Genomic DNA, 14,411 nt, shown 5'->3' on the forward strand with positions numbered 1-14,411 from the left:
AGACGTGATGTGAAGGGTTCTGGAAACCGAGTCCTGGGGACGCCACTTGGGAAGCCCCCGCTCTTTTTAGCCCCTCGCCCCTCCTGGGATTTCCACGTTGACCTCCGCCCGCGACCGGAGCAGCCGACCCGCATCCGCTGGTTGGAGCAATGGTGCCACCTAGCGGACTATGTCGGAGCGGACCAGGGTGGCGGCGGCGGCGGGGACCCCAGCCTCGAGGGGGTGCTAATGACAGGCTGGAGTGGCGCTTCAGCACCATCGTGGGCCGGACAGCTCCTCCCGCCCCCCAGCCTTCAAAACCCGGCTTCCGAGCCCCTCGGAAGGGATCCAACGGAAGACCCAGAAGGAACTCCGAACCTACCCAGACCGCATCTGACTGCCCCCGGTGGCCAGTCTGCGAGGCTGGACTGTGGGAAGCTACAACTCTCCCTTCTTTTAAATCCTCCCTCTCTCCTGCCTGAGTGGTGGAGACTAAGCGGCCCAGGACTGCGGAGGGGAGGGTCACACATTTGACTGTCCATGTCCGTTGACTGTCCACACTCTCAGATGCCGGGTTCCTCAATTTTTACTACAGAGGAACTCAGGGGGGCGCTGGGAAGGAGAGGTGAACTCCTTTAAATCCGGAAACCGGCACTCGCTCTGCCCCCGGAATCGAGGCACAAGTTTGCTGGCAGGCTCTAGGACAGCCAGGAAGGTGCAAAGCCGGTGGGTCGAGCCGGAGGCTGGTGGAGCGGAGGGAGGATCTGCGGGAGCTAGGGCCGCGCGGAGTTCCGGCGGTGGGCGGGTCAGGGGCGGTGCGCGCGCAGCCGCAGACGGCGGCCCGATGGAGCCCGAGCTCGAGCCGGCGGCCGTGGAGGTTCCCGCCGGGCGCGTGCTCTGGTGCGGTCCGGCCGGCGGAGGCGCGGGGCATGCGGAGAGGGCGGGGGGAGGGGAAGGGGACGAGAATGTCGGACGGGGCCGCGCGGCGCCAAGTGCGCAGCGCTGACCCGGCGTCTCTTCCTTCCCCAGTGCCCGGGAGCTCCTCGCTGCCCGCTCGCGGTCCCAGAAGCTGCCTCAGCGCTCGCATGGCCCCAAGGACTTCCTGCCCGACGGCTCGGCGGCCCAGGCCGAGCGGCTGCGTCTGTGCCGCGAGGAGCTCTGGCAGCTGCTGGCAGAGGAGCGCGTGGAGCGCCTGTGAGGGGGGCGGGCCGGGGCGGGGCCGGGCCGGGCCGGGGCAGGCGGGGCGGCTGGAGCCCGTGGACTTCGCGGGGGGGACTCAGACGGACCCCCTCCCCACTCTTCGCCAGGGGCAGTTTGGTGGCTGCCGAGTGGAGGCCGGAAGAGGGCTTCGTGGAATTGAAGTCTCCTGCGGTGAGAGGCGGGGCTCGGGGAGAGGGACCCGCCTTCTTGTGCCTTCCTGGCTTCTTTGTGACATTCGCTCTGGGTCCTGCACAGGGTAAATTCTGGCAGACCATGGGCTTCTCAGAGCAGGGCCGGCAGCGGCTTCACCCCGAAGAGGCCTTATATCTGCTGGAGTGTGTGAGTGGGGCCCTCGGAGGGGGAGGAAGGGTTGGGAGCAAGGAACCAAAAGGACATGTTTTTATTAGAGTAAAAGTGTATATACAACTGAGGATTCAAGAAGCTTGTAACGCGAATTCTAGAACCATGCAGAGAGCGGGGATTCCCGTCCCCGAATTAGAGGTGGTGCCCTCCTTTTCTGGTTGGCTACATTCTTGCTGTGACGGTGGGGGAGGGGGGGAAGGAAGGGCGCCCATGTATCACCGCCTCGAAGTTGCCCCACTGGTTGAGCCACTGCAGGAGGGTCCACAAGCTGAGCTGTTGGCCCCACTTGCAGGGCTCCATCCAGCTTTTCCACCAAGATCTGCCACTGTCTATTCAGGAGGCTTACCAGCTACTGCTGACTGAGGACACTGTGACTTTTCTGCAGTACCAGGTATCTGCCACCCTCTCCCAGGAAAGGAGCCACCCGTTCACTGAGTCAGTGAGGATTCATAAGTACCCGCGAGGTGCTAGACACAGAACTATGTGCTGGGACTACAAGACAGCCAAGGGCTCTGCGGTCACCGTGCCTGCATCCTAGTGGTGGCAATTGGGAATAAGTGAACAAGCAACTGAGTGACTGACTTCACAGAACTGAGCGCTGGGGAGAAGACAAAGCAGGGGAGGGGCACGAGGCTAGAGACCTAAATGTAGACATCAGGAGCTTGTGGGTGGTATTTAAAACCACAGGGCTGCACCGGAACGTGGCCAGGATCAAGAGCTGGGTCTGATACCTGGAGGGTTCCAGTGTGATGAGGGGAAAGATAGGGAACCAGAAACAGACCAAGGAGTGTCTGACAACACAAGAGAAAAACCAGGAGAGGTGGTGTCACGGAAGCCAAAAGAAGGCTATGTTGAAGGCTGCTGAGAGATCAAGCAGGATGGGCTCATTCCTGCATACATCTCTCTCATACGGGTATTAGAGCACAAGGATGGACATAGGGTTCTTTACCCAAGACCACTCCTACCCTACTCCTGTCTGTGGATGTATAGGGTGGAGGGGCAGGGTGGGGAAGTGTGCTGTCTACTGCCTTTTGCCACTTCCTTGTTCACACTCTGGTCAGGAGTTTTGCACTGGACAGCTTTGGTATCATAACATTCTAGTGTGTAGTTCTTTTCCTGATTCATCAGCTATCAGCTTTTTTGGGATTTTGCATTTAAATCAAGAAAATGCTGAATGTCATTTATGCCCAGAGTAAGGTAAGGTAAGCAAGAGACAGGAATTCAGAGACTGGGACCTTAGTTTGGGGAGGGTATTTATAATGGAGTATGATCCAGCCAATCCCAGGGTTTAGAATTGGGGTGTGCAGGAGGGGCAGGGGAGGCCACATGGGGAGTGGCTCCTGTCTGAAGGAACTATTTGGTGTTTTCAAAAGTGGTCCTCTGATCTTTACTTTTTTTCTTTGAGGCCTTCAGCCACCTGAAGAGACTGGGCTACGTGGTTCGACGATTCCAACCAAGGTAAATCCCAATCCCGTTTCCCTCCCATTTATTCCAGTCATGGGACCCAGTAGATGAGCCCCAAGGTGGAAAATGGCCTCTCTTGACCTGGAATCCTTGGCTGGAGCTGCAGCTCCCTGGGCATGGGCTGGGGGCTTCTGTTGGAAGTGCTGTATCAAGAGGCACGCTGGGACAAGTCTAGGTCATTTCAGCTTTTCCTGGGTTATCAAATTGAGCCCCATCTTCAGCCTGATGGCTCTGCAGATAACGATTAAGCACTTCTAGCTCATGGCAGTGCACTGACACATAGCTGTAACCCCGAACGGTGCCTCAGTGGGTGTGTAAGCAGATTTGTCAAGTGCATGCGTGAATGGCGGGCCAAGTGAGGCATTAACAGTTGAGTAGGGTCTCACATTCCTTTGGCTACGTTAGATGTTCTTTCCTTCTGGGGCCTCTAAACATGATCACCTTAATAGCTCAGCATTGCTAAGAGCCACAGAGACCATCAGCCATAGAGTGGAAATTGGTGTACTCTTTACTGTTTGATAGTGTGTCACGAAAATTCTAGAACAAGTATGCCCTTCACTTCCTAAAAGTGAGATATATGCCAAGGAAATAGACACAGATGTGTGCAAAGTTCACCTGTGAAAATGTTCATTCATTCATTCATTTGACAGTATTTGTTGATTTCTTACTGGGTGCTAGGCCCTGTGCTCATTGCTGAGGAATAGCGAAGTCACTGCCCTCACAGAACTTGTATTTAGTGGGGAGGTTACACAAAAGAATCATCACTTTGCAAAACTGGTGAACTTGGAAACATCCTGTGAGTTCAACGGGGACGGCATGGTCACACAAATTTGAGTTTTTCCCTTAGAGCAGTGCTGTCTTGTAAAACCTTCTGCAGTGATAAAAACATTCCAGGTCTCTGCTGTCCAATATATGTGGCTTGTGCAACTGTGGGACTGAATTTTTGTTTAATTTTAATGGATCTAATTTAATCTTAATTGCCCCTTGTGTCTAGTGGGTATCATTTGGAAAGTGTAGCCTTAGCACCATAAAAAAATCTTGGTAGGGAACAATGCTATAGTCAGAAGGGGTTACGTCTATAATACATTATTGAGAGTAAGAAGAAATTAAATAGCAGTATGTTAAGATTTTGAGAGAGAGCATGGGTGAGTGCAGGAGCCAGAGGGAGAGGGAGAAGCAGATTCCCTGCTGAGCAGGCACCTCGGATGTGGGACTTGATCCCAGGACCCCAAGATCACGACCAGAACTGAAGGCAGATGTTTAACTGACTGAGCCACCCAGGCACCCCAGTACAATGTAATTTTTGATAGGAAAAAACCATATGAGAGAGGGTGCATGTTTATAAGAACCAAAAATGTTTGTATTTTTATTTTTCTGTATTTTCTAAGTTTTCTGGTCTCTTCATTTTTCTCACTAGTGGTTAATCATTTATTGCCGGCTCTCCAGGAGCCCTGGTTCCAGTAAGTCTCCATTCAAAGGGGCCATTGGTGAGACCCAGAGGCCTGGGCAAAGACACATGGGCAGGCCCCTGCGGTTGCTTGCAGGTCTGCCCAGGGACTTGGCCCTTGGGTTTGGCTTTGACCCTGGCCCCCTGATTTGTCTTCTGGGCCAGTCCCTCACAAATTCCACTGGGAACTCCAGGCTGAGGAAGTGGATCTGTTGCCCACCCGATTCTCACCCCACAGCTCCATCCTGTCCCCTTACGAGAGACAGCTGAACTTGGACGGCAGTGCCCGGTGTTTAGAGGATCAGAATGGCAAGAGGAAGAGGAGGAGCTCCAGCTCTCGGTAGTGTTTCCCACATGGCCAAACCCCCCCACCCCCGCCCAGGGAGTTCTGGGGAGCAGAGCTGTTAAGGGAGTACTTGTTTGGGGGACCTTGGAGAATGCATTGGCTTAAGAGCTGGGCTTGGGTGTCTCCCTAGTGGGATCCTGGAGGCAGCAGCAGGTGTGTGGGACGTGTGCATCTCAGCCATCAGGAGCAGATATGCTGAATTTCCTCCCCACATCCCTCAGGTGCATTAATAAGAAGGCCAAGGCCCTGGAGAATCCCCCGCAGGGGGTGAACGAGACACCAGAGAGCCTGACAATCTCCAGCCCACCTCCTTGCAACCAGAACAACCAATGCGGAGAGGAGAAACCTCAGGAGTCAAACCCTGTAAAGGGCCCAATGGGCCCATCTGAGCTTCTGGGATCCCTGCAGCCCTGGCCTGATCTGGCTCATGAGGGGGTGGGGTGCAGCCAGGAGAGTGGCAAAGTAGAGAACGGGGTCAAGGGGGTTCGTAAGCCACGCTGGAACTTTGAACAGATCTCCTTCCCCAACATGGCTTCAGATAGCCGCCACACCCTTCTGCTTGCCCCAGCCCCAGAACTGCTCCCCGTCAATGTCACTGGGCGGGAGACAGATGCCGAATCCTGGTGTCAGAAGCTGAACCAGAGGAAGGAGAAGCTCTCCAGGAGGGAACGGGAGCAACATGCAGAGGCCCAGCACTTCCGGGAGGATGTGAACTCAGATCCCGAGGTGCGCTGCTGCTCCAGCTGGCAGGAATACAAGCAGCTGCTGCGAACACGGCACCTGCAGAAGAGCCGGAGCCGCCCCCCACATCTGTGGGACCAGCCTGTCAGACCCTTGCTGAGTCCTGGCCAGGCAGACTCCCCAGGTACCTCCTTACCCTGCCAAAGCCCTGCAGGCCCTGGCAGCTGAGGAGTCCTAAGACTTTGAAAGGGACATGGATTGGCCATGACTAATTGAGGCTTAAGAAAGCTGGGGCGGAGAGAGCTGTCCCATGGAGTGGAACCCACAAGGACAGTCTGTTCTGCAAAGCAGCAAAAGGATCCATGTGGGAAGGTTTGGAAATGGCGAGTCTGTGTCCAGGGAGAGGCGAGGGGGAATGAAACTACAACTGTATCCTTAAAATCATAAACAAGATGCATGCCGGCGGCTCTGCCACCAGCCTGCTGCGGTCCCTGTTCTCTCAACTCAGGGACAGGGGAGCAAGGAGGTGCCATCTTGGCCAAATAAAAGGCTTACTGGTACACCTTGCATTGTTAAGAACAGGGAACTGATAGGGCAAGAACAGTATTAAGAGATGCAGAATTCTTTACAATCTTTATGAGAACATGGGAGATTCTAAGTAACAAGATTAGGGTTGCCTCTAGATGGGTTCTATTTGAAGTTCAGATAATCAGCTAATTTTTTTAGTGTAAGTTATTCCAAATATTGGACATACCTACAATTTTTTTTTTTTTCAATTTAATCTGTTAAGTCTGGCAACACTAAACTAGATGGCAGATTCAGAAATGTCAGGGGAGTCTGTAGATAGTTGACTCCCCCCCGCCAACACCTTATTTTCACTGTCCTCACAGCCACAGCCCTGCAGCATCTCTCTGTGCTGCGGACGACACACCTTGCTGATGGAGGTGCCCGGTGAGTCTCCAGGTAGTGCCTGTCTCCAGGGTGCCTTGGCTGCCAGCAGGAATTGGCAGCTGGAGCTTGACTCCTGGGTTGGACATGAGCTGGGGGATATTCATGTGTGTCTAGGGGAGAGAGAGGGATGAAAGGCAAGAGGTGGATTTAGCCCGAGGATTTTGAGATAGGCAGCTGGAACCTTCCCCTGCCCAAGCGGGAGGACCTCAATTCCTCTTGATGAGGCTGCTTGGGGGAACTGTGGGAGGGAAAGCATGGCAGGGAAAAGGGAGGCGGAGGGTCCCTGTTTCTTAAGGTTTCTCACTGTGTCCTCAGGCTGCTGGAGAAGTCTGGGGGCTTGGAGATCAGCTTTGACATCTACCAGGCTGATGCCGTGGCCACATTCCGAAAGAATAACCCTGGCAGGCCCTACGCCCGGATGTGCATTAGTGGGTACGAGACCAGTGCGCACTACTCCCAGGCTGCTGCCCCTTCTCTTGTAAACCACATGGACCTGCCCTCTATGCCCCTGGCCAGTTTGCCAGTCAGAAGAACCATGGTTCTGGAGAGCTGTGACTAACTCAGGGCCGCACAGCCAGTCTGTGCTATAGGAACCGGAACTTCCCAGGTCCTTAGCCTTCATTCCTGGCATCTTTGGTTGTCTCTGTCCTGTGCTCATTTACTGCAGGGCTCATCCAGCAGAAGGGATGTGAATCAGAGGGATTCACAGGCTAAGAGCTCACTCTTCCAAGCCCCCATACCCAATCAAGGCTCTGGGTCACTCGTGGAGAACAGGTCAGAGCCAAGCAGTTTGCAGACAGGAGAGTCCAGAGGCCCGACTTCTTGTACCCTCAACTCCTGTCTTAATGATTTCCCTTCCCTGGTAGCCGAAGAGGGCTGAGGGCTCAGACTTTATGGGTGGCCTATGTCCATGTCTCAGTCTAACTCTATCCCTGCAGATTTGATGAGCCAGTTCCAGACCTCTGTACCCTCAAGCGGTTATCCTACCAGAGTGGGGATGTTCCTCTGATCTTTGCCCTGGTGGATCATGGAGACATCTCCTTCTACAGCTTCAGGGACTTCACGCTGCCCAGGGATCTGGAACACTAGTCACGCTGCTCTGGCAGGGCATGGGACCTGCTCTGGGGGACCTGGACTGTCTACTCTCAGGGACCATCTCCACTGCCTCTTATACTCAGACCCTGACCTGTAGTTTCAGGGGCTGGTCTGGGCCTTGGCCCTGGGTGTCTGATGCTTGCAGGAGAACGAAGCCATGCCCCCCCCCTTCCTGGCTTCCATAGTCCCAGGCCTGAGACTGCTGTCTTGGAACTCAGGACTAGATTTCAGAGACCCAGCGGGGTGGGGCAGAAGAGAGGACTCTGTGCCTTTAAACGAGAGGGTGCCTGCTTCGTGCGATAAAGCCAAAGCCATTAAAAAATAGATCGCTTTTCTGCTGTGGCTGGAGATAGTGGACGAGTCCCCGGCTGGAGCCTCCAGCCCTCCTTCCCCTCCTCTCCCCGTCCTGCCCCCACAAAGTCCCGATGTCCGCGGACATGGCCCCCAGGCCCTTACCCTGTCTTTGCCCGCCCGCACACAACGCTTTCTCTGGCGCGGGAGCGAAGAAAAGTCTCCCCGGGAGGGCAAGAACGCGACCCCGCACCTTTCTCAGGGCCTGCGCCCGGGGCACGGGAAGTCACAGACCTAATGAGCTTGGCTTTCTGAATGGTCGTCAGCGGAGGGAGGCTGGCGCTCCATCCGGCTTTCCCTGAACACAGCCGCTTCGGGATAGAGGGGCGGCGGGGAGGCGCCACGTCGGCGCGCCTTGAACCCCAGTGCTTCGGGTCGTGCTGTGAAGCGCGCCATTCGCGTCCCTGGCCCGGCGCCCCTTCCGCTCCTGCCTCTGGTCGCTGCAACTCACTCTCCAGTTGCGCTAAAAACTCCGGTCAATGTTGCTGTCCTTCGGGGCCTTGGGCGCCTTCCTGCCTCCGCAGCGACACGAAGGACCCGGGTTCAGACTTGGGACCCGCCCCGAGGGGAGGCGCCTCGTGGCGACGCCCCCGTCCCCAAGCCACCTCGCTCTTGGGTCGCGAAACCGCCCAGGGTCCACCCGTCACCCGTTCGGACTGGGTTGGGCGTCTTCGGGAAGAGCAGGCGCGGCTACGTCCCTCCCGCAGTCGCTCCAGGCCGACGTGGGGGAGGGGCCGCTCCCCTCGGCGATCCGGCCTGGAGGCGGCCCAGGATGCCGTGCGTCCCAGGGACTATTTCCTCCCGCAAGCGGCAGGACACTGGGCGCGGCGCGCCAACTTGAGTTCAGGTGCGCGCAGGTGAGGCCGGGGGTGGGTCCGCAGTGCCTCGTGCATATTCACGCCGGCTGCGGCCCCGCCTCCGCACTCCCCGGGGTCGAGGATTGGTCGGAGAGCGGCGGCCGCCCGCCCCCCACTCCCCGGGAGCCCTCCCTGCGCTCCCGCCCCGTCGGCCCGGAGCCGTGGAGGGGCGGAGCCAGGCCCGGGGGCGGGGCCGCTGGGGCCCGGGGCTGGCGGCCCTGCGAGGCCGGCCGGCTCGCCCTTTATGTAAATAGCAGCGGCTCCGCCCCCTGCTCGCCGCGCCGGAGGTGAGCAGGAAGGAGACGGCCGCCCAGCAGCCCGTGGGCCGGCGGCGGAGTGAGCGGAGCCGGCGGCCGGTGCGGTGGGACGCCGAGGCCTCGGGCGGGGGCCGGCCTGGGGTTCCAGGTGAGGCGCGGGCGCGGAAACACCCAGCCGGGTCCGCCCCCTCGGGGCGCCCTCCACTCGGGGCGGGAAGGCGGGGGAAGGCCGAGACCCCTGCGTCCGCGGGCGGGGCGGGAAGAGCTGTGCCCGGGTCCGCGCGCCTCGCCCTGGATGCCGTGGGTCGGTTTGTCTGGGCGAAGGACACCTGTAGGAAGTGCGGCTCGGAACTTCTCTCTGGCGGATCTGCCCGCCTTTACTGAATTTGAGCTCCGGGTTTGCCTAATAGAGTTGGTTTTGGGAAACGGGGAAACAAGTGCCCAGCCGGGCTGAGTGCCGGAGGTCACCGCGAGCGGGGGTGGGATCCCGGCTCCTTGGGCCCCACGTGCAAGGCGCCTGGCCCCGGAGGCTGGCGACGCGCGTCTCAGGTAGCCGGCTCTGTGCGAGCAGCGGCCGCAGCACGTTACCTCGCCGGCTTAGTCCCTGCCCCTACCATCTGGGCCCGCTCCCTGCCGGCCCTTTGTGCCTCCTAATCCCCGGACGCAGGAAGCCCGCGGGAGGGACTTCGGTCTGGGCCTCTCTCCGCTTCTGGCTGCCTTGGACACCTTTAAGGGAAGGTATGGAGATCAGTACGTTTTCCACGACGACGGGGGTGGAGTTGCGCTGTGATACGTTAGGACTTGGTGAGGAGTGAAAAATACCGTCTTGCCAAAGAAAGCGTGCAAAGTTTGCTCTTGGTTTGCCCCTGCTGGGCAGTTTGTAGACACACTGAGCTTTAGCTGTGGGGAGAACGGACCGTACCCAGGAGAACCGCGGTGTGGCCCCCTCATCCTCTCACCTGAGAGCAGGTGAGCTTGGAGTGAGGGGGCAGGGCTTGGACTCAGTGCCCCTTCCCATGGGGATCCACGTGCCAGATGTGGGGCGTCTTAACCTGGGCTCTTGGGATCCTCTGCAGAGTTTACAATATAGAGCCCTGTCCGGCTGCTGAAGGGATTGTGAGCAGGGAGAGGAGCTGGAAGGGAGTGAGTTGTGTCAGGGCGACAGAAAACCCCAGGTGGGAGGAACGGAGCAGCGCTAAGGAATAGCTGTGGCCTAGCCCCAGGGGAAGCCCCGGTCAGAAGGGCTTTTGAGGAAGATGGGCTGGTCTTCCAGAGCTGAGGCATGGGAAGGGTTCTGGGAGAGATGGTCCTCCTTACTTACCTTATGGGCAGAACATTCAGATCTGTCTTCCTTCCTTCCTTCTTTTTAAGATTTATTTATTTATTTGAGAGAGAGAGCACCCCAGCACTACGCAGGGGGAGGGGCAGAGGGAGAGAAAGCCTCCAGCAGATTTCTTGCTGAGTCCAGAGCCTGCCACTTGGGGCTCCATCCTAGGACCTTGAGATCAAGACCTAAGCCAAAATCAGGAGTCTGGTGCTCAACCAACTGAGCCAGCCAGGCACCCTAGATTTGGTTTTCTTTTTCTTTTTTAAAAATTTTATTTATTTATTTAGACAGAGAGAGAGATCACAAGTAGGCAGAGAGGCAGGCAGAGAGGGGAGGAAGCAGCTCCCTGCTAAGCAGAGAACCTGATGTGGGGCTTGATCCCAGGACCCTGGGATCATGACCTGAGCTGAAGGCAGAGGCTTTAACCCACTGATCCACCCAGGTGCCCCTAGATTTGGTTTTCTTTTATTCTTTCTTTTTTTAAAAATTTTATTTATTTATTTGACAGAGAGATCACAAGTAGGCAGACAGGCAGGTGGGGGGCGGGGAAGCAGGCTCCCTGCTGAGCAGAGAGCCCGATGCGGGGCTCAATCCCAGGACCCTGAGATCATGACCTGAGCCAAAGGCAGAGGCTTAACGCACTGAGCCACCCAGGTGCCCCTAGATTTGTTTTTCTTAAGTGATCTGCCCACAGTGTTCACCTGTGGCAGTCAAGAGGCAAAGTCAGCTCTGGAGGCTCTGACTACTACTCCAAAGTTAGACGAGGCCAATCTCTTGGCCGGGGGGTGGTGGGTGAGGGAGGGCACTGGACGGTGTTTCCAGCATCTGAGGTCAGTCTGCATCCCTACTCTTCTTTGAGTCAGCAGAATGCCCCTTTGGTGGCAGAATAATATCATTTTAATAACTTAATAATTGAGCATTTAGCTATTTTTTAATACAGTTGCATTGAAAGAAGGGAAAGGCCCATAATTCCAGCTGACCCCATTAGTGTAAAAAATTAAAAAGGCAACAGGAGCCCATAGCGGGAAACGTGAAATGTTTTAGAAAGTATGAAGAGGCAAAACTCCTTGCCTCTCCGTCTTTTTCTTCAAACGTGGTGTTAAGTTTTTTAGTGTCCTTCCAGGTAACAGGTTTAGCTCTGAATTATGCCTTGCTGATTTCTTCTTGCTGCATGATCTTGGCTCAGTCACCTAACTAGCATGCCAAGCCTCAGGGAGCCTTGTTGACAGGAGAATGGGGGAAAAAATGTCAGGAACACGTGTGGTCTGGCATAGAGCAGCCATCGGGGGTGGATGAGCTGCTTAACGTGCTCCGTAAAGCATAAAAAGCCTCACTTGGGGAGCTTTGGGCAGACACCTAAGCCTTTTGGACATGCCTGCTGGGTTGCAGGGGGATTTGGCTTCTTTGTCCAGAAGTCACCCAAGAGGCCCTCATTTTTGAAAGCCTCTGGATGTCAGACCTTTTAAAATGCGAATATTTTTCCTTGAAACTAGGGAGGCAGAGGTATAGGACAGTGGCCTCTACCAAGTGTCCCTTGGTACCTGCCCTGCTCCTTGGTAGAGCCAGGAGTGAGACCTGGTGGCCAGACCCTAGCTGGGGGCCTTTCCTGGGAGGAAGGGGGTATATAATCTAATCTATTCAGTTTTTGCTCAGCAGAGGGCTTGGCTGCCTGCATTCTGTACCCTGTTGGGGGTGGAGGGATCACATTCTTGTGCTGCTCTGTCGCCATTAGGGAGCCTTTCTGGAGATTCCATAGTGCTTTCTTTCGACCTCATTTAGGGAAGAGGCATCCTCCCCTGCCAGGAGTTCCTGGCCCCAGGCGCCCGTGCACCCTGCACCCCATAGAGAAAGTGGTCCATGGAACTGGAAATCGTGGAGCCTCTGCCATCGGTCTGGGACTCCTTGGCTACCCAGTGGAGACATTGAGCATCCCTGGCAAGAGTCTCCAGGAGCACAGAGTTTCCTGAAGGATTCCTCAACTTTCCTGGTCCTTCTAGAAGTGCCAGGGGCAGCTGTTGAGACACCTGAGTGGAGGCCCAAGAGGCCCATGGTCCCTGCTGCTGGGCTGGCTCCTGTGAGCAGCGCGGCCGCCTGGACTTATTCTGAGTACTCAGCTCAGAGAAGCTTTCTTATCTCACTCAGGCGATACCACTATCAGGGCTCCTCCTGGGTCGAGGCATGCCAAGTCTGTTCGGCAACTTTGTTTTCCCCTACCCAGGAGCAGTTTTCAGGGAGAAGCAGGGTATGGGGCAGGAGGGGGCATCCCCCAGTGGGGCCGTCAGTCCTGCTTGCTCTTCTCTAGCCTTGGCTCGCGGGGTTCCCCAGGACACCCTCCTCTCCCTGTGCCCTGGCACCATGGGGCTGTGCCCAGTTCCCTTGGAGGTGACCTCCCCTCCCCACCCTGCTTCTCAGAGGAAACAGGTCCTTTGGAGAGTCACCCTGCTCCTTCCCCTTCCCAGGAACCACAGTGAATTCTTGAGTAAGGAGAGGCTCCTCTGGGCGTGGGGACAGCTTTAGGTACCTGACTCTACCCTGAAGGAATTCAGCAGAGACTAGAGCCTTCTCTCAAGACACCTGACTCAGTGTTCCCAGCGTTTGTGGAGAGGGACATCTGGGCACAGGACTACCTGAGTCTAGTAACTAATATTATTCTTGGATCCTCCTTGCTGCCGAGCTGGGTGTCCTGGAGCCTTAGTCTGAGGCGGGGCCCACAAAGGTAGCCCCAGCAGGATGCCAGGCATGATGTCTACCTGACCCTGGGCTTGACCTGAGACTTGAGAACAAGGTGGGGAAGTTCCCCAAGGAGCCCCAGCCCAGTGCTCTTTGGGGTCAGCGGTTCCCAGCTGCAGAAGACCTTTGCCTTGTTGATCTCTGTTTAGTCCTGGCTGTTCCCTCAGTCATGCGGTGAGTACCCGCTGGTTCCTCCTGCCGCACCAGGACTCCTGTTCTAAAGAGTGGGGAGCGTGAGTAACAGGAAGCGAGCATAAGTAATAGAAGTGTGAAAAGGTGATTCGAGTTCTATAAGTATAAGAACAAAGTAGGGGCTTGGGGTGGGAGGCGGGTTGCAGCCTGAGAAGGCGATGAGGGTGGCCTCAGCAAGAAGGGCCACGTCTGAACACAGACTTGCAGGAAGTGAGGGAGTTCTTCAAAGAACACGCGCGTCTCTCGAGTGTCAGGGCACTAAGCACTGGGGTACAACCATGGACCAGACAGGCATGGTCCCTTTCCCCTGGACCTGACATCCTTTGGAAGCTCCTTGGGTCAGCTGTTCAAGTTTTGAGGCAAGTAGGAGGCTGTGGAATGGGGCCTGATAGGATGGGGCCGGGCAGCCTACCCCTCCCCCCCCCAGGCAAGCTGCCCACCTCCTCTGTGGAATGGCTTTGCTCTTTAGGCTCGGCCATTATCCAATCTGTGGCTTCCCTGGAGAGAGTCTGTCGTTGGGTTGCATATAAGGGACTGAGGCCCCCAGAATGGGGATGTGTTCAGGGAATGCACGCATTTCTACTCCCCGCCTCCCCTCCATCCTCAGGGGCCTTGGGAGGAAACTCTGCAGAAGGAGCCTTGGGTGTGGCGGAGGGCCCTCCCAGGTTGTGGGACTGGCTTGTGGCTCCTTAGGGCGGGACACAACACTGATCTGGGCTCCGCCAGGGAGGGTGAAGTCAGGCTGTGGCTGTTGACCCAGGTTGTCCCATCTGGACTGCTGCTGACCAGCCCCTTTGTCCTGAGAGAGAGGCCTGAACTGGGGAGACACAGGGTCTTCCCATCAGGCTGGAGTTCAGACCAGGGCTCGGACTTACTCGCTGCTTGGGCTTAATAGCTCTCCAAATCTGTCATTTCATAACTAGTAAAATTACATGAGATGCTGAGGATAAAGTACTTCAAGTGGCATCTGGCCATAGTTTGGTCTCAGTCCTTTTTGTTTTGTTTTTAAAGATTTTATTTATTTATTTGAGAGGGAGAGCGTGAGTGGTGATGGGGGGCGGGGGTGCCTGGGCAGAGGCAGAGGGAGAAGCAGACTCGCTGTGGAGCAGGGAGCCCGATGCAGGGCTTGATTCCAGAACTCCGAGATCATGACCTGAGCCGAAGGCAGACC

General features: G+C 56.4%; 2 protein-coding genes and 1 long non-coding RNA gene across 8 annotated transcripts in view; 2 read left to right on the forward strand and 1 right to left on the reverse strand.

Moving 5' to 3' along the window:
* Positions 1 to 786: 786 nt before the first annotated feature.
* Positions 787 to 7,643, forward strand: TSEN54 (tRNA splicing endonuclease subunit 54). 2 transcript variants are annotated; one of them, XM_032320338.1, is made up of 12 exons: positions 787 to 879; positions 1,009 to 1,173; positions 1,287 to 1,350; positions 1,435 to 1,518; positions 1,835 to 1,933; positions 2,956 to 3,000; positions 4,445 to 4,466; positions 4,619 to 4,793; positions 5,021 to 5,664; positions 6,371 to 6,431; positions 6,747 to 6,863; positions 7,370 to 7,643. In XM_032320338.1, the coding sequence occupies exons 1-12, from the start codon at positions 824 to 826 to the stop codon at positions 7,518 to 7,520; spliced, it is 1,683 nt and encodes a 560-aa protein (XP_032176229.1). In that variant the 5' UTR covers positions 787 to 823; the 3' UTR covers positions 7,521 to 7,643. The 2 variants fall into 2 exon arrangements, with proteins under 2 accessions (XP_032176229.1, XP_032176231.1); XM_032320340.1 differs by lacking the exon at positions 4,445 to 4,466 and having other exon boundaries at positions 2,948 to 3,000; positions 4,692 to 4,793.
* On the reverse strand, positions 6,097 to 8,920 carry LOC116577316. Its single transcript, XR_004280487.1, has 2 exons — positions 8,525 to 8,920; positions 6,097 to 6,541 (listed from the first exon to the last, which is right to left on the reverse strand). It is a non-coding gene; the product is annotated as an uncharacterized LOC116577316 (long non-coding RNA).
* Positions 8,921 to 8,946: 26 nt separating this feature from the next.
* Positions 8,947 to 14,411, forward strand: part of LLGL2 (LLGL scribble cell polarity complex component 2) — a 34,580-nt gene continuing 29,115 nt past the window's right edge. Inside the window, exons 1-2 of one of the 5 annotated variants that reach the window (XM_032320333.1) lie at positions 8,956 to 9,139; positions 12,098 to 13,222. The gene's annotated coding sequence lies outside the window, so the exon portion shown is untranslated. Of the gene's footprint in view, positions 9,140 to 12,097; positions 13,223 to 14,411 lie in introns of all 5 variants that reach the window. The other 4 variants (XM_032320337.1, XM_032320335.1, XM_032320332.1 and 1 more) reach the window with 4 other exon arrangements.

The sequence above is a fragment of the Mustela erminea genome, chromosome 18, assembly GCF_009829155.1.
Source record: "Mustela erminea isolate mMusErm1 chromosome 18, mMusErm1.Pri, whole genome shotgun sequence".
Taxonomy (NCBI): domain Eukaryota; kingdom Metazoa; phylum Chordata; class Mammalia; order Carnivora; family Mustelidae; genus Mustela; species Mustela erminea.